Source organism: Macrobrachium nipponense, chromosome 1 (genome assembly GCF_015104395.2).
Source record: "Macrobrachium nipponense isolate FS-2020 chromosome 1, ASM1510439v2, whole genome shotgun sequence".
In the NCBI taxonomy this organism is placed as follows: Eukaryota; Metazoa; Arthropoda; class Malacostraca; order Decapoda; family Palaemonidae; genus Macrobrachium; species Macrobrachium nipponense.
The window spans coordinates 39,339,712-39,358,512 of record NC_087200.1 but is presented as its reverse complement, the minus strand read 5'-3'; the positions used below and the strand labels follow the sequence as shown (position 1 = coordinate 39,358,512).

General features: G+C 35.9%; 1 protein-coding gene across 10 annotated transcripts in view; it reads left to right on the top strand.

Annotated features, from left to right (window-relative positions):
• LOC135219256 (alpha-catulin-like) overlaps positions 1–18,801 on the top strand; it is a 567,812-nt gene that overhangs the window by 496,955 nt on the left and 52,056 nt on the right. For all 10 annotated transcript variants that reach the window (XR_010315398.1, XM_064255879.1, XM_064255878.1 and 7 more), the window contains one exon: positions 18,188–18,393. Coding sequence is in view for 9 of the 10 variants with exons in the window: in XM_064255879.1 (XP_064111949.1) it covers positions 18,188–18,393 (206 nt within the window). In the remaining variant the exon portion in view is untranslated. The remainder of the gene's footprint in view (positions 1–18,187; positions 18,394–18,801) is intronic.

Sequence of the window (18,801 nt, the reverse complement as noted above, 5' to 3'; positions counted from 1 at the left end):
CATATCTGGTTCTTAGGCCTGATCTTGTGCCGCTGTTATCATTCCTTCAGTTTCCTTCTTTAGCTCTCTCTGTAGCCATTGCCAATTGTCATCGCTGGCTAGTTCTTTAGTCTGTCTCATGTATTGTCCGTGCATTGGTTTGTTGTGCCAGTCCTCTGGTTCTGTCTGTCTTTCTCCTGTCTCTGTATATTTCTGGGTCTTCGTCTACTTTTATTAGTCCTTCTTCCCATGCACTCTTTAGCCACTCGTCTTCACTGGTTTTCAGATATTGCCCCAGTGCTCTGTTTCGATGTTGACGCAGTCCTCTATACTTAGTAGTCCTCTCCTCCTTCCTTTCGTTGTTATGTATAGTCTGTCCGTATTTGCTCTTGGGTTGTATGCTTTGTGTATTGTCATATGTTTCCTGGTTTTCTGATCTATGCTGCGGAGTTCTGCCTTCATCCATTCCACTATTCCTGCACTGTATCTGATTACTGGCACTGCCCATGTGTGGATGTTTTATCATATTTCCGGCATTGAGTTTTGACTTGAGTATCGCCTTGAGTCTCTGCATATATTCTTTCCTGATCGTTTCCTTCATCTCTTGGTGTTTTATATCCCCTCCTTCCATTATTCCCAGGTATTTGTATCCTGTCTCTTCTATGTGTTGATGTGCTTCCCATCTGGTAGCTTTATCCCTTCAGTTCTCGTTACTTTGCCTTGTGTTGTTGACTAAGGCGCATTTTTCTATTCCAAACTCCATCCTGATGTCCCAGATACAATCCTTACAGTCTGGATTAGGGTATCTATTTCCTTGATGCTCTTACCATACAGCTTGATGTCGTCCATGAACATCAGATGGTTAATTCTGTTGCCTCTTTTCTTGAGTTGGTACCCGGCATCCATCTTCTGTAGTACTTTTGTCATGGGAATCATGGCTAGTACGAAGAGTAGTGGGGACAGTGAGTCGCCTGGAAGATCCCTCTCCTGATATTAACCTCTGCTAGTCTTATTCCAGAGCTTGTAAGTATTGTATTCCAGTTGCGCATTGTATTTTTGAGGAAGCTGATGGTGTTTTCCTCTGCCCCCATATATTTCAGGCATTCTATTAGCCATGTGTGTGGTATCATGTCGAAGGCTTTCTTATAGTCTCTCCATGCCATGCTTAGGTTGGTTTTCCTTCTCCTACTGTTCTTCATTACCATTTTGTCTATGAGGAGCTGGGGTCTTTTGTGCCCCTACACTTCCTTCTGCAGCCTTTCTGTTGGTGGGGGATGGTGTTTGTCTCCTCTAGGTAGTTGTATAGCCTTTCACTGATGATACCTGTTAGTAACTTCCACATTATTGGTAGGCAGGTGATAGGCCTGTAGTTACTGGCTATATTTCCCTTACTCTTGTCTTTTTGTACTAAGGATGTTCTTCCTGTGGTCATCCATTTGGGTGCTTGGTGATCTGAGATACAATGCTGGAGTTGTTCTTGCTATTCGTGGGTGTAGGGTCTTGAAGTTTTTGAGCCAGTATCCATGGACTTCATCGGGACCTGGGGCTTTCCAGTTTGGCATTTTCTTTAGTTGGTGTCTGACTGTGTCTGTCGTGATCTCTGTGAATCTTTGTTTTATTCTCCCTGTTTCTTCTTCCTTGACTTCCTGGAGCTATGTTGCATGTTTGTTGTGTGATACCGGATTGCTCCATATGTTTTCCCAGAGTCTCTTGCTTGGTTCGGCTTCAGGAATTTCTGGGTGGTTGTCTTCCCCTCTTAGTGGCTGTAATAGTTTTTTTCTTGGTTGGTTCCGAATAGTTTGTTCTGTTGGTATCCCTTAATCCTGTTCATGTACCGTTGGATCTTATGTGCTTTGGCCTTAAGCCTCTGTTTGACATCTTCTATTGTGTTGTTTAGTCCCCTCTCTTGTACTTTGTATTTCTCGTTGAGTTCCTCCCTTGTTTTCTTGCTTCTTAGCCTTTTTTCTGCCATCTCTTTCAGTTTACTCAAGTCAGATCTCATCGACCATGATTTGCTTTTCCAGGTGCCTTTTCCAAGGAGGTTGCTGTTTTGGTTTCTGTTGGGTTGGTGTGCTGGTGGTGTGGTGTTCGAATCCCCATCAGTTCTGCTACTAATCTTGCTCCTGCATATGTCAAGTTATTTGTTTCTGTGATACTGGTGGTGTGTATTATGCCATTATTTCATTGACCTCACTTGTTTTCTCCCTTAATTTCTTGGTGTTGTAGGCTTTCATGGAGGGGATCTTTGTTCTCTCTGTATCTGGCTCCATCCATTGTCTAATCTTTTCTACCCATTCCGTCCTCTCTGTTACTTCGTCGGTGTTTCTTCGTGTGTCGTTGTTTGATACCTCATCCTCCTGTCGTCTTCTGTGGCATCGGTCTCTCAGTTCGTCTTCATGTAATTCGTTGTCGTGTGACATTTCCCTTTCCAGTTCTTCTCTTTCTGTTGGGGAGAGCCAGTTCTTTTCTTTATGTTCCTTACTTGGTCTGCCAGCCTCTGCTCTGTTTGGGGGGTGTTATTCCTCTCATTCCAGATGTTGACCAATCTTCTTCGATATCCTCTCTCCGTCGGGTTGCTTCTGATGTAGCATCTCCATATTTCCTTATTTTCTTCTCTTGTCCATTTCTTCCTTTTTGCCTCTGTAGCTCCAATCTCAGGCTGTTGATTACTGTCGTTGTGGTGATCAGTTGCTGGATGACGACCTCCAAGTACCTGACCGTCTTCCCCTTCAGTTGGGTTGAATACCTGGTTGCCGGACGAAGCTCCTCTGTTGCCAGAGGTTCCATTTACGTCGTTGTCGTTTATTCCTTCATTTCTTTCCATCATTGCTGAGTTTTGGCTATTTAACCCATAGCTGGACCCTACCCCATCAGGATAGGTACTCATTTACAGCTGAGTAGACAGGAAATTATGGTAAAGATCCTTTCCCAGGAATAATCAACGCCGAGGAGAGCGGTCACCCATCCAACGACTGACCAGCCCCAATGTTGCTTAACTTGACTTAAGTCTGTTGACGGCCTAACCCACTCCTATTATTATTATTATTATTATTATTATTATTATTATTATTATTATTATTATTATTATTATTATTATTATTATTATTATTATTATTACCGATTTTGTTTCCATTTTACGTCTCAGATCTTTTATATTTCATAGAAAAAAAATTGATGTTGACGAAGAATACTTGCAAATTGAAGGTGTGTCTTTCTAAAACGAAATCAAGAGAAAGGGAGGTACTGAGCATAAGTCACTCAAACGCATTAACGCATTACAGCTTTTCAGTTTGTATCCCTAAAATGACATTTATTCAAAACAATTTGCGCAAAAGGCATTCTAAATATACTGGATACTAAACATGAGTCTACGAGGAACACTCTAGTAGTCGTAGGTCCTTTAACTTGACTGTTTTCTCCTTTTCTTTTCGACATTAGAAGTTCCAAATAATGTGAACGTCGTTGTTTTATTTCACGTTCAGTCCTGCAGTACACGCAATGCTTTCAAATGAGACGCTAAACATTCCACATAATATACTACATCAGTAAAGTTTTCGTTCGACCTTACATCAATCCTTAAAGCTCCTAGCTCTCTTGGACCTACCTCCTATTTTCTGTAACTAGACAGTTATTTTGTCCTTATCTATAACATTTTGTCCCCACTACTTATACAAGTTGGTTCTTCCGTAGCACACACTGATTTCCATCTTGCCGTTGTCTTAACAACATTACCTTTCCCGTGCAAATTTATAAAAACCATTTGCAATTCCTCCTTACTGTTACAAGTCAGCTGCGTTATGTGGGACACCCGAATACCAAAAAGTGTTTGCCTTAATCTCCAGTAGTTTCTTTATGGTGGTTCGTAGTCGCGCCATCTCAACGCAGCTCAAATAACCAGTGTCATAAAACACCTGTGTCTCAGACTTGCTTTTACTGCGCAGTCACTGTCACTCCTAAATGCTCTCATAAAACTTTACTTTCATCCGAAAGCGAATAATATTTTCTCGTAAAATCTTCCACTTTCAGCGTTAAAATGAGTACCACAAAATTTGTTTGCAGTGTATACTATACAAACACAAAGAGATATACATGTACGCTTGCAGAAACACACACACACATATATATATATATATATATATATATGTGTGTGTGTGTGTGTGTATACATATACATACATACATATACATACATGGGTGTGAGTGTCTGAACTTGTGTGCATATTTATATGTATTACCAATTACCATAGTGCATATATTGACAGTGTACACACTAGCTATAGATACAGACATAAAATATATTAAATATAATGTATTAATAGAGCTGTACATATGCATGCCTTATGTATTTGCATATGCCCTCATTTACTACATATGAATTTGAAAGCAAAAAGAAAGTAATATATGACTACAAATATAAATTACATTTTAAAAATAACTTTAAATATCTATTCTATTCCAGTCCCCAATTTTATAAAAATCACTGTCTCAGACAAGGACAAAAGGAGTAGAATGAAAACATTATAGACGATTACCAAAAGTCCCATTCACAATGTCATGAATCCATAGGGCATCACTATACTGTGATCGGGAATAATGAGTTAAAGCCACAATAATGTATATGAGACTATTTTTCAAAAAACAAAAACTCTCAAGAACAAGGAGCTTTCGAAGAGGAACGTTATGCAAATGTTCGAAAGTTTCCCATTTTTTTTTACTTTCTTTGGTTTTTTGAAAAATGCAGTCTCATATACATTATTGTCGCTTTAACTCATAAATGTCATGAATAAACAAACCTTTTGCTACGAGTTATTATTTGCTTGACTTAGCTGGTTACCTCATCAGTACAGTAGCCACATTATCCAACCACAGGAGCATGACGAAGCTCATTACAATTCCTCGGCGCATGATCTCTCTCTCTCTCTCTCTCTCTCTCTCTCTCTCTCTCTCTCATAGTACGTGTGAGACAGACGCAATTCAGCTACTTGCTACTATCCACATATTATTATCATATTTCTTGTAACCCTCTCTCTCTATCTATCTCAATCATTTTTTTACAAACTGTGTGTGTATCTATGTGTGTGTAAGAAATATAGGCACCGAGGGGAATTACTACCATCCACAGATTGCTAGCATATTTTTTTACATTATCTTAAGCACAAGACTTCATACTATTTTCACGCACATATCAAATTTCAGCTTCAGTCTTTGTTCTGGCAGAAGGTTTTGAGTGTTACAATCCCGACAATCCTTAGTAACAGCTTTCATGAAAAGCAGGTAGATTTTTTGAATATGAATACAAACTTAATAGATCATGTTCACTAGTGGAAATTGATGAAAAATGAGGTAAAGAGAAATACAGCGAGCAAAAGAAAACAACAACAAATAAACCCAAAGGAAAATGTCACACTGTATTGAACATTTTCCCCGTAACGTAATAATAATAATAATAATAATAATAATAATAATAATAATAATATAAATAAATAAATATAAATAAATAAATAAAAACAAACAAAAGAGGGCAAGAATAATAAAACAAATAAAAGATGAAGAATGTCGGAGCTGGGGAGGGTGAAACAAAAAAAAAAAGCAACATGGAATTGGGGAATCCAATAATTCCCGCTTGTTCATGGATGGGCTACCTTTAGCACTGTTGGCGTAGTATATATATTATATCACCCTGTTGCTGCTGCTGCTGCTGTCGCGGCTTTAAGCATTTCGGCAATAGTAAAGGGAAGGCTGCTGGTGGAGGTATTGGGAAGAGAGGGAGGGAGGGAGAAAGAGGTAGGGGGAGGAGAGAGGATGGGGGGGAGAGAGGGAGAAGTAGGAAGAAGTGGAGTGGAGAGAAGCGATCGGGTCCGCTCTCGTCCTGTCAGCTTTAAGGATCCCGCCACGCAGGCACACTCACTCACTGTCTTTGCACAAACACAAATACAGATTGGCAGGGACACTTGCATGTATATACGTGCATGCGCTTGCATTGCCTATGTAAGTAGTTGTGTGTGCTCGTCTCAACGTTAGTGGGACTCTCTCTCTCTCTCTCTCTCTCTCTCTCTCTCTCTATGAGAGACACCTACACAACGTAGCATTCATGAGTTCAGAAGCATATATGCAACCTGTTATGGTTGCTGTATGTATGAATGCATTATGCACACCTTGCTAGAGCATGGTTGTGAGTGTAGCTTACACACACACACACACACACACACACACATCAGCTTGAGGGGTCAGGAATGGATAAAAGCAGTAAACGTCTATGACCCCTACAGTCAAAGCAAGAAAAATGTGCCTATGTATGTTTATGTTTAATTAGCGAGAGACGAACAAACACATACACACACAATCATACGATTTCTTGATCGTTGCCCTCTTCAGTCTGTTACAGAGTTTATGTGGGGTTAATAAAGATATGCTTCTTAATGTCAAAGATTTATTTTAATGACCTTATTCTAAGCAAAGGACCTGTAGCATCATATCCTTCACCTCAAACTTTTCCAAAATGTGTGGAACGCCTCTCTCTCTCTCTCTCTCTCTCTCTCTCTCTCTCTCTCTCTCTCTCTCTCTCTGAAATAATTTCGTGTGACATGGTTGTGCCCATTCGTGCGAGAATACGCGAATGTACTCTCCTAACGAACCGGTAACAAACTTCATTGGTTTGACTTGTTAGCGTCGCTTTTAGTCACTTCATTTCTCTCTCTCTCTCTCTCTCTCTCTCTCTCTCTCTCTCTCATTATCACGGAGATATGATTTAACTTCTATCAGTCCACGTTCGTTCTTGTAATGTATTGCCTTCATTCTTGTCGCTTATCATCTTGAGCGGTGTCCTTCTGTAGTCTTTGAATTGAATATCCTTGGATATGGGAACATTGGGTCAAACTTCCTTTCCTTTTTTGTTTGTATGTTTTGTTTGCTTATTGGGATAAGTATTTATCTCAGCAACTATACATTTATTGATTACTAGATTTTATTGATTATAACGTATTCGTTCCGATCTCCATTAGTTCTTTACGTTTCTTGGCGTGTTCACGATGCTTCATTGAAGCCCGTCACCTAGGTTCCTCACCTTAAGCCGTGTTCCATAGGAATATAATTAAGAGCTTATAATGATAATTGTTATTACTTCCCAGTGACAGAGACGAACAAGTGCGGTCTCTGGTTGAAGAATTGTAATGAATACTCCCTTGTTAATCAGCCGTACTTTTCTCTCAATACAGGCAAGCAGAAGTAAGGAAGAACTTGATTAAATATAAACGATTTTTTAAATGTATTTCCGTAAATGTATAAAGATAATTTGCTTTTTTGTGATATTCACGCTTGTGTTATGCACATACATGTTATGGGAAACCTTATCCAGGTAAATGTATAAGTCACCCATTTTGTCGACCTTCGACATTACTAAGAAGCCGGAAATATATAAAAAAAAAAAAAAAAACTGTTACAAGAAAACTTGAACATCGAATTCTCCCCGGGAGGCTATGGAATGTGCCTGGAATAGAAAATGCAGAATCAGTAGAAACAGAAGCCAAGGTTATTTGTTGTCTTCTCAAAAATTGAACGGAGAACCCACGCATATTGCTGGGGCGCCGCCCCTTCCATTCTTCGAGGCTCTCAGCCGCCGTAAATATTGAAAGCTCTTGGCGTACTTCGGTTCAATATACTTTAAGGAGATGGGCTCTGTTTAAGGGCGTTCAACCCCTCTCCCCCAACCTTTGCCTGCCTTTGCCTCATTTTGACTATTTTCGAGAGCAGAAGCCCCGTACAGAGCGATTTTTATTTTCCAGGGGCTACTATCACTGCAAGACTTTAGTTATAAACTCTCTCTCTCTTTCATATATGTATAATATATATATATATATATTATATATAATATATATATATATATATATATATATATATACGTATATATATGTATATATATATATATATGTGTGTGTGTGTGTGTGTGTGTGTGTGTGTGTGTGATGTACACTTAATCTGTAGTATACATCCTTAATGCATGTTTAATTGTTTAATTTTTTATTTAAAGGAATTATAGTTGATAAGCAATGAATAGTGATGATAATTTATGTGCCACCCTATCTCTCTCTCTCTCTCTCTCTCTCTCTCTCTCTTGCCGCCTCCACTCTTTCTAACTCCCCTCCCCCCCTCGTCGTCGGTCCTAAGAGAATCATCAAAATCATGTAAACACGAAGCATGGGAAAAAGAAAAAGAACGCTCCGTGATCTTTCCTTCTCGTTCTTTTTCTGATAAAAGAAATAGAAATCGTCCCGAAGAAATGGCCGGATCCTCTTCATTCCGGTTCGCCATTGGAATTCAAATCAAGACATTTGCCACCAGACAGATCAAGACTATGATTCTCTCTCTCTCTCTCTCTCTCTCTCTCTCTCTCTCTCTCTCTCTCTCAAACATACATACAAACACATACAGACACAATTGACGATTCTCCTCCTCCTCCTCCTCCTCCTCCTCCTCCTCCTTTCTCTCTCTCTGTATGTATGTATGTCTTTCTCGTTTCTTCTATTTCTATAATTCAGAAGTAGAATAATTGTCCATATTTCTATAATAAAGATTTGTTTATAAGACACGGTCAATGGTTTTGCTATGTTTTTATTTTGTTTAAATTAAGGTATTCTCTCTCTCTCTCTCTCTCTCTCTCTCTCTCTCTCTCTCTCATTTCTTCAGGTCAACCTCAAATTTTACCCAAGGAGAGGAGCCAACTGAAAGGGAGAATCTGAACTCTCTCTCTTTGTTTTTTTTCTTTGAAACTTGGTTTCTCCCTGAAACCTCGTCAATAAAAGACTTTGAAAGAATTCTCTCTCTCCTCTCTCTCTCTCTCTCTCTCTCTCTCTCTCTCTCTCGTAAAGAGGTTCATCAGGTCACTTCAGAGATTGGAGAAAATTCAGACCCTTCGGGTTTGCAAGAAGGATGTCGATTATTCCAATCAACTGTCGATTTATTGCCGTGGGATTTACTGATTCAACCGACAAGCTGGGAAAAAAGACAAGGAATCTTGAATTAAATAAAAAAATAATCAGGTTTTTTTTTCCAAAAACTTGGATAGATAAACACATGAGTGGTACCACGAATACAAAGATGCAAGAAGGCATAAAGATATGTACGGGATTATACATGTATGTGTAGTATTTATGTATGCCTGAAATGGCCAGAACACTTGATGTATATGTACCTACCCCAGGGAAAAGTCAAACAGGATATAAACACCGACAGGTTTCTGATTTATCTTTAGCCTTTTAATACGTCTATAAGAACACAGAACTGATCCGGATTTATACTTTTTCTTGTGGTGCGTCTCTATGTATGTATGTATTGTGTGTGCATGTATGTATGGGCAGTATATATATGTCTGTGTGTTTGTGTGTATGTATGTGTATGTATGGACAGTATATATCTATATATATATATATATATATTATATATACATACCAATTTATACATATATATATATGTATATATATTTATTTATATATATATTATATATATATATATATATATCTATATATATATATATATGTATGTATATATATATATATATATATCTATATATATATATATATATATTTATATATATATATATATATATATATTATATATGCTTTTGGAGCCATAAAATTCAACGAAACCTTCAATATTTATATATATTAAATATATTATAGATATATATATATAATATATATATATATATATATATATATATATATACTGACATATACTATATATATATATATATATACACTTTTGGAGCCATAAAAAATTCACGAAATCTTCATATTTATATATATAGATAGATATATATATATATATATATATATATATATATATATATATATATTATATCTGTTGGGTTTCACTTAATCTGCAGTAAACATCTTCAACGAATATTTGATAATTGTATGATTTGCATGTGATTTATTTATATTTCTATGTACTTATCAAATTGAAAATTCTATGAAAAGCTCGAAATAAATACGAGTAGAATTCATGACCATTCAGTCCATGTCCAAAGTATCATTGATGCATTGTTAATAGGCCCACGTCCATATTCACTTCAGATGTATAAGCAAATGCACGTGAACGTCAGAGATATGCCTTAATAAACTCATTTTTATTCAGGACCTTTGAACACATTTTGTGATTATCTGGCAATCGAGGTAGCGGTAGTGTGTGTGTATGTGAGTGTGACAGTGTGTGGGTGGGTGGGTGGGTGGGTGGGCTTGGGGGTGGGATGGGGAGGGGACTGGGGGTTGCGGGGATGTGGGTTGGAGGAGGTAGGCTATATGCGCTAGACAGCATTAAGTGAGCTTAGCACCCAGCTTAAAGAGAGAGAGAGCAAGAGAGAAAGAGAAGTAGTGCTAACATTCTATATCTCTTTTTGTCTCGAATTTTAGGAGAGTCGATTCTTTCCATCTTCTCTCTGTGTATTCTTTATTTATTTATTAATGTATTTACTTATTTATCTATCTATCTATTTATTTAAGAAGAATTATCAGGATTACAAGCTTTGAATAAATTCGCATAGTCTCTCTCTCTCCGTCTTGCTTTATACAATAAAAATGTCGATAGTATTTAATTCTTAATTATCTATGTTGTCTTTTCCATTCATATATGCAATAGAGAAGAGTTTATGATTACGTAAAACACATTACAGTAGATCATGTCATAAACACGTGTTCGGAACTTATCGCTAACATGTTACAAATAGGTTGAAGACATGTCAACTACCGCAATTGGTGAACTTAACTTTGATAGATAATGGATAGCCGTATGAAGTATTGCTTAAGACTACCAAAAGTCGTTGACATCTATTCAACATGTTTGTGATGTTTGTGGACACGCCCTCAGGTGTGAATGAAGTTGCCGGGCTCAATAGTGCAGGTTCATATCTCTCTCTCTCTCTCTCTCTCTCTCTCTCTCTCTCTTCTCTCTGCCTTCACATTTTGATTTGTAACGCCAATTGGACTAACAAGTAAATAAATGATCTCTCTCTCTCTCTCTCTCTCTCTTCACATTTTTATTTGCAACGCCAATTGGATAAACAAATAGATAATTTCTCTCTCTCTCTCTCTCTCTCTCTCTCTCTCTCTCTCTCTCTCATCTGTCTCTCCAACATTATTTGATAAACGCCAATAGGATAATTTCTCTCTCTCTCTCTCTCTCTCTCTCTCTCTCTCTCTCTCTCTCTCTCTCTTCACATTTTTATTTGTAACGCCAATTGGATAAACAAATAGATAATTTCTCTCTCTCTCTCTCTCTCTCTCTCTCTCTCTCTCTCTCTCTCTCTCTCTCTCTCTTCACATTTTTATTTGCAACACCAGCTGGACAAGCAAATAACGTTTTATGTCCTTCATTATTCTCCTGTGGCTATTACCCACAGAACAGGAGATAACGAGAATCCCAGAATTTGTCGTGGATAGGCACCTGATAATCATTCATTATTTTTTTAATTGATTAAAAGATGTCTAATACACCTGCGTCCATATTTCAACGAATCGCTGGTCCAGGAATAACTTGGAAAATGAATGGGAGTGCCCCAATGATTATCTGACAGCCACAGAAATGAAGTTTTATCCTTTTGAGCATAAGAGAATATATATATATATATATATATATATATATATATATTATATATATATATATATATATATATATATATAATATATATATATATATGTGTGTGTGTGTGTGTGTGTGTGTGTGTATGTGTGTGGTATATATATATATATATATATATATATATATATATATATATATATATATATATATTTATGCTATATATATATATATATGTATATATATATATATATATATATATATATATATATATATATATATATATATATATCTATATATATATATATCTTCATGTGCTGAAGCTAGTAAACTTTTGTTCAGCATTTTTTTTTTTTTTTTGAACTGTGAAACTTGTGGTAGATTTTTATTGTGTATGCATCCTTTCTATAAAGATTTTTGCTGTACTTTCCTACTAAATATTAGGATAGTTTTATTGTGAAAGCAGTCTGGAAAAAAACCTTAAAGTTCCTGGCTCCGGACGGAAATGAATCAAAAATAAAGTAATATTACAGTTTTTGTTTATCGCTTCAACACTTCAGTCCTGCTGAAAATTTAAAGATGAACTTTATTTCAATAGAAAAAGGGAAGTCTCCGATTTTATTTAATCTATGAAGGTAATAGAGCTTATTTTTTCAAGTTGGATCATGTTGAGTCATAGATATTGTTTTTATTGTGTATGTACCGTTAGTGTCTATCTTTACAACCTGTAAAGCAGTATACCTTTAACTTACAGTTGATATAAAGCAGCATTATTTCATTTTCATCAGAACTTTTTTATAGCAAAATTTTATTTTCATAGGCAGGGCACAGAATCAAAATTTGGTTTTATGAGCAATATGGAGGTCAAGGCTGTTTTTATGCGTCGTGTAAAGCTGCAATAAAACCTCATTGCTACGGAATGTTTGAATGATCTGGCACTGAACCTTGTGAGCGGCATTAACTCTAATCAGGTCTTAAGGCTGAGAGACTTCGGTTGATTCAATCTCTTAATGAAATAAATTAGTTTGCCTGATTCTTAATAAGATGATGATGATGACGGTCAAAATACAGCACCAATATTTTTGATATCGCAGTCATTATTTTTTCCACTTGTTTGCTGGAGTGTAATTGCAACATTCCTTCAGTTTGTTTTGACCACTCCCCCTCCCCCCGCCCTTCCTCCATCCCATTTTCTATTGCATTTATCATTCTCGTTTCATTCACTTTTGCGTACGATTTGTTTCTATGATTCCTCGGCTTTAAGAAGAATTCCAGTCTTGTGAGGCCAATCCTAACACGAGACAACCTGGTTTAACCAAATTTAAACTAATGTGACCTAACTTGACCTGCATAGGTCAAGGAAATGGTGGGAACTGAAACGATCGGGAGCCAACATGACTCGCTCCCCTTGCAAGATTGTCACCGCTCTTAAGTTTAGCGTTCTGCCTCATTTGGAAAGTTTATCCCTCATATTACATTACCAGTTATTCCTTGCCATCTGCAAAGTCCCAAATCAGAAGAGATATCTTCATGAAATCGGTTATCAAATTGGTACCGAATTCCTTCCCCTTATTTTGACCTTAAACTTATTTCATCTTGTGGAAAACGAGATGGAGAAGGGTCTGTTTATCGTTCATGTGAATATCTGGAAAGTCGTAGATGTGTTCCCATTGTATTTTCATTATTGCTTTTCTCTATCGGGGGGAATTGTAGCTGAGAAATACATTAAAAGAGAAAGAGAAGGGTTTGGTTATTAATATAAATTATCAAAATAATAAATCAAACTGTATTGTATTCTTCATTCATCACCGAATGTAAATCTTGCAGGTTTAGTTTCCTAATTCTTGGTTCATTCAGGCTAAACTATGACCCTAATATTATATTATCATTTATAGCCCTTTCTGTCTGTAAACTTCTAAATCAAAAGGTATTTTACCTTAAACGTGTCTTGCCTTATGGAAAGCGAGATAGAGAAGGGTCAGATTGCCGACGAATTTGATGGGGAGATACATTAAACAAAAAGAATTGTTGGATCATTAATATGTAATATTAACAAAATCATAAATGCATTTCTAACTGAAGTCTATTCGTCATTCATCATCAAGTCTAAATCATGCAGATTCTGTTTCCTAATTCTCGACTCATCCAGTCTAATCTGTGACCAAAAGAAATAAAAACAAAAGAAAAGTCACGGAAAGAAAGACATTATTACTCTAACTTCAGGCGGAGTCGCAGAGCTATCTATCTCTTGAGTTCGTTCCGTGTTTACCATTGCTGTTGTTGTTGTTGTCGCTGCTGTTTTTGGTTTATTGCTGACGAAGTTGTCAGCCCCGCCATGACTTTCAAGTTTATTGGGTCATCTGCCAATCTCTTATTGACTGGGTCGACCGCCGGACCCACTTTTATAGCCAGCTCTCTTTACCACCTTGGGTCATGAACCCCGACTTTCAGAAGCCCTTAAATGGGGCGCATCACTTTCCAGTTCTAAAAACATTTTGATTCTTGTCGCCATAACCCCTTTTCTTCGTTTTTTTTTTTTTTTTTCGTCTGAGTTGACTTTTCTACTTTCTGAAATGCTGACAAATTTTATTTTGCGCATTTTTGTATGTACGTTTGGATGACTGTATGACTGTATGCAAGGATACAGATATAGTTGAAGTTCTTTTTTTGTCTGATATTTTTGTATACAACTTTGTAAATATTAATTTTTTTTATTCTGAGAAATATGAGGGCGTTAACATGAATGGTAGGGCTCATAATTCAAAAAATATATGTGACTTTTCAGACTATAGATGTTTAAACAATTTTCCAATATTCGAGAGGCAATCGTAAGAAATTCACAAAGTTAAGTATATCTTAGTTTAACCAGACCACTGAGCTGATCAACAGCTCTCCTAGGGCCCGAAGGATTAGATACTTTCACTTGGCTAAGAACCAATTGGTTACCTAGCAACGGGACCTACAGCTTATTGTGGGATCCGAACCACATTATATCGAGAAATGAAGAAATTCACAAAACCCAAAGATACAGAGATGGAAGACTTTCTTACCAAACCACACACCGGTGGCAGTTACTTACTAGATATATAATAAAATCAGAGGCACAGTCTGCGGTAATTGCAATCCACTGAGCAATTCAGATCTTTGGCGACTTTCCGGATATATGAATTCCCAACTTGCTTCATTAAGATGAACCAAATGGGAGTCACGAAGACTCATGGAATCCTCTGTAAGGTTCTTATTGTTGCTTGAGATATCGAATCCCTTAACGAAAACAATTTACTGTTGCATGTATTCTTAGTGGCAACAGAGAAGTTAATTTCATGATAACCGTTTTTAAACATTGCTTATGTTGTGATTGTGTGTGTTTATTGTTGTTCTTGATATAATCAGAATTGACAAGTGATTTTACTTTGCCTTGTTGTTATTATTCTGCATAGTTTTATTATTCTACAGTTTACTGAAGACTGATATTATTATTATTAACCAAACAGAAACTTCTTTCAGTTTTCTTCGGGAGATTGAAAAAGAAACCCACAAAATCCCTGTGTATAACATGTTTACTTATAATTATTTACATTTTATTTTAATCAGTGTTGAGTAAAATAAAATGTAAATACTTATAAGTAAACACGTTATACACAGTGATTTTGTGGGTTTCTTTTTCAATTATTATTATTATTATTATTACTATTACTATTATAATTATTATTATTATTATTAGTATTATATTAATTAGTATTATTATTATTATTATTATTATTATTATTATTATTATTATTATTATTATTATTATTATTATTATTATTATTATTATTTAAACGAAAACTGAACAGATTTATTTTCACCCTTAATGAAAAACTCAATTCCTCTCGAATTAAAATGAATTTACTGGCCGAGGAGACATCAGGTCTCAATTCCAGATAATATAACAACAACAATATGGTTGCCAGATAACGGATGCTTGCTAAATGAACTCTTCACTACCTAATGAAAAACAGGCTCAAAATCGCAAACAAAGCAAAAACAAATTTATTTTTATTTATTTATTTATTCATTTATTTTTATTTATTTATTGATTTGTTTTTGCTTTGTTTGCGATTTTGAGCCTGTTTTTCATTAGGTAGTGAAGAGTTCATTTAGCAAGCATCCGTTATCTGGCAACCATATTGTTGTGTTATATTATCTGGAATTGAGACCTGATGTCTCCTCGGCCGTAAATTCATTTTAATTCGAGAGGAATTGAGTTTTTCATTAAGGGTGAAATAAATCTGTTCAGTTTCGTTTAAATTTTGAATTAAATGAGCCTAGGATATACAGCACAGTTTTCGTAATCACAAAGATTTTATAAGGCTGAGTAGACTTTGGTAGCAATTATTGCAAAAGGAGTATATTTTTTAAATAAATCGACTAACGTGTCCATAATGCTTTTCATCGTTTAATATTAATAATATGTATATTTCTATTCTACGTAATGGCTTGACTATATATAACTTTATGCTGTTGATTTCAATTTTTTTCTCCAAATTGGATAAAATTTCAGCCATTATCGATATATTCGCAAGGAACATTCAGTGACTGGCTGTTCCTCTCAACTCGGGTCTCATCAGCTTTTTGAAATGGGTAGACCCTTGATTTAGTCGAAGTTCATTATTTCGCGTAGCTACGCCCACACTGCAGTACAACAAGTCATAAACACATTGGCACTGTATTGCATACATATCACAAACACGTTGAAAATAAATCAACAACCAGTAGTGAAGAACGAGTCTGGCAAATGCAGAAAACCATCTGAAGCAGCGGTTGGGACTGAAAATAAGTCGTTGACTCGTTTGCATCCTGTTTGCGAAGAGTGAGCAATAAGTTGCCAAAGAATGTTTATGAAATGTTTCAGTACGGTGTGGATGTACCCTAAGACGGCCGTCTCCCATGACACTCATTTGCAATTCCTCTTCTCTGTGTGATGAATTAGAAATCCAGTCTCCTTCCTCTATCAAATCTTATTATTCCATGGATGTCACAGGGAGTTGAAAAGATTTGAAATATTAGTGTGCTTTATTTCTGTTCTGGGTTGTATTATAGATGCCACATTTAAGCCGCAAGATCCAGGTCTCGGTAAGTCACAGAGACTGTGAACTGATGCTTTTTGAGCCTATCTTACAGTGGGTCTACACTCCAATGTAACACGTCATAAACCACACGTCAGAAACTTATCACATACAAAGGACAAACAAGTAGAAAACAAGTCTAAGACCATATGGAGAGAATGTATCTGGCAAATGCTGGTATGGAGCGCTTGTCAGAACTGTCATTAAGTTGTTGACTTGTGGTCAAAATGTTTGTGATGTGTCTTCAATAAGTTGGCTACGTGTGTATATGACACGTTTTACTATAGAATTAACACACCCTTAATCCATTTCCGCATTAGACCATTCGTTGCAATAAAATGTTATTGAAGTTCTGGTGTAAATACCGCTAGAAAATTGCGATGGTTGTGGTTGCAATAACTAATTGGAGAGGTTTTTTTTTACTATAAAGATATACTTTTTTATTCATATGTTATTCATATGGATACTTGCATATTTATTCCAAAACTGGTTTTGTGCATTATCTACGTATACCCATTTACACTAATGGTTGCACTACCGAATTCGCATTATTTTTTTATTGTGGATGCATTTTTACTATAAATATGTACTTATTAAGTATCTAATATATCATATATATATATATATATATATATATATATATATATATATATATATATATATATATATATATGTGTGTGGGGGGGGGGGGGGGGGGGCGGCGGAACGCGGTATTTATCTTGATACTTCTTTATGTATTAGGTACGTATATCCATCTACGCGTATGATTACAATACCAGTTCGAGGTCTTTTTTTATTGTAGATGCAGTTTGAGCTATAAAGATGGATTTCTTTTTATAGTTATTCGTATATGTATTTAAGTGTTTATTCCAGCACTTATTCATGCGATATCTAAGTATACCTATCAACATTTGTGGTTGCAATACCGAATTCAGGTGTGTTTTATTGTGGGTGCAGTTTTTAATATGTAGATCCACTTATTTATGTATTTATTAACGTATATACTCCTATACATACTTGGGCATTTATTCCAGCATTAACTTATGTATTATCTACGTATACCCATTTACACGGTGCAGTTTGAAATATAAGGATGTAATTATCTACGTATTCGTATATGATTTACTTATTTATTCCAACACTCATTTAAGTATCATCTAAGTATACTTATTTATACCAATGTCTTTATTCTGTGGGTTTGCAGTTTGAACTATAAGATGTATTTATTTATGTATTTATTCCTATGCGTACTTATGTATTTATTCCAACACCCATTCAAGTATTATCTACGTACTCCCATTTACGATATATTTATTTTAACACCCATTTAAGTATTATCTACGTGCTCCCATTTACAATATATTTAGTCTAACACCCATTTAATTATTATCTACGCACACCCATTTACAATATATTCATTCTAACACCCATTCAAGTATTATCTACGTAAACCAATTTACAATATATTCATTCTAACACCCATTCAAGTATTATGTGCGTAAACCCATTGACACCTGTGCCTTTATTCCGCAGGTTTGGCCATCGAAAAGTTGTGCGAGACAGCGGAGGCCAATATGGTAGACACGGGCATCGGTGTAGGCGGAGTGAGCAGCGGCAGCCGGCCAGAGTACAGAGCCTCAATGATCAGAGCTGCGCGGTGTCTCCTCTCGTCCGTCACCCGAGTCCTCCTGCTGGCGGACACGGTGGTTGTCAAACAGCTTCTGCTTGCTAAAGATAAGGTAACTGCGGTGCAGTGGTTTCCTTTTGTAGTGGATTTATTTTTCTTTCTTTTTAACGCAGCAGATGACTTTCTGCGGTTATATCTTTTTCTTCACGCCTAAGATTCATCCAAAATATAAGGTAGATTTAGTATATCATCGCTATTGTATACAATTTAAAGAGTATTTTAAGTATTTTATACATTATATATGTATATATATATGATATATATATATATATATATATATATATATATATATATATATATATATATATATAGCATGAGGGTCACTTAGTAGCGCCTTGGCCTTTCATTTGAGAAAGTGGGGTTTGATCACAATGAGTAAAAAATCAGAAATGATATATATAGATATGTACATATATATGCATATATATACATAATTATAAATGAAGGGTGATGCCACGGA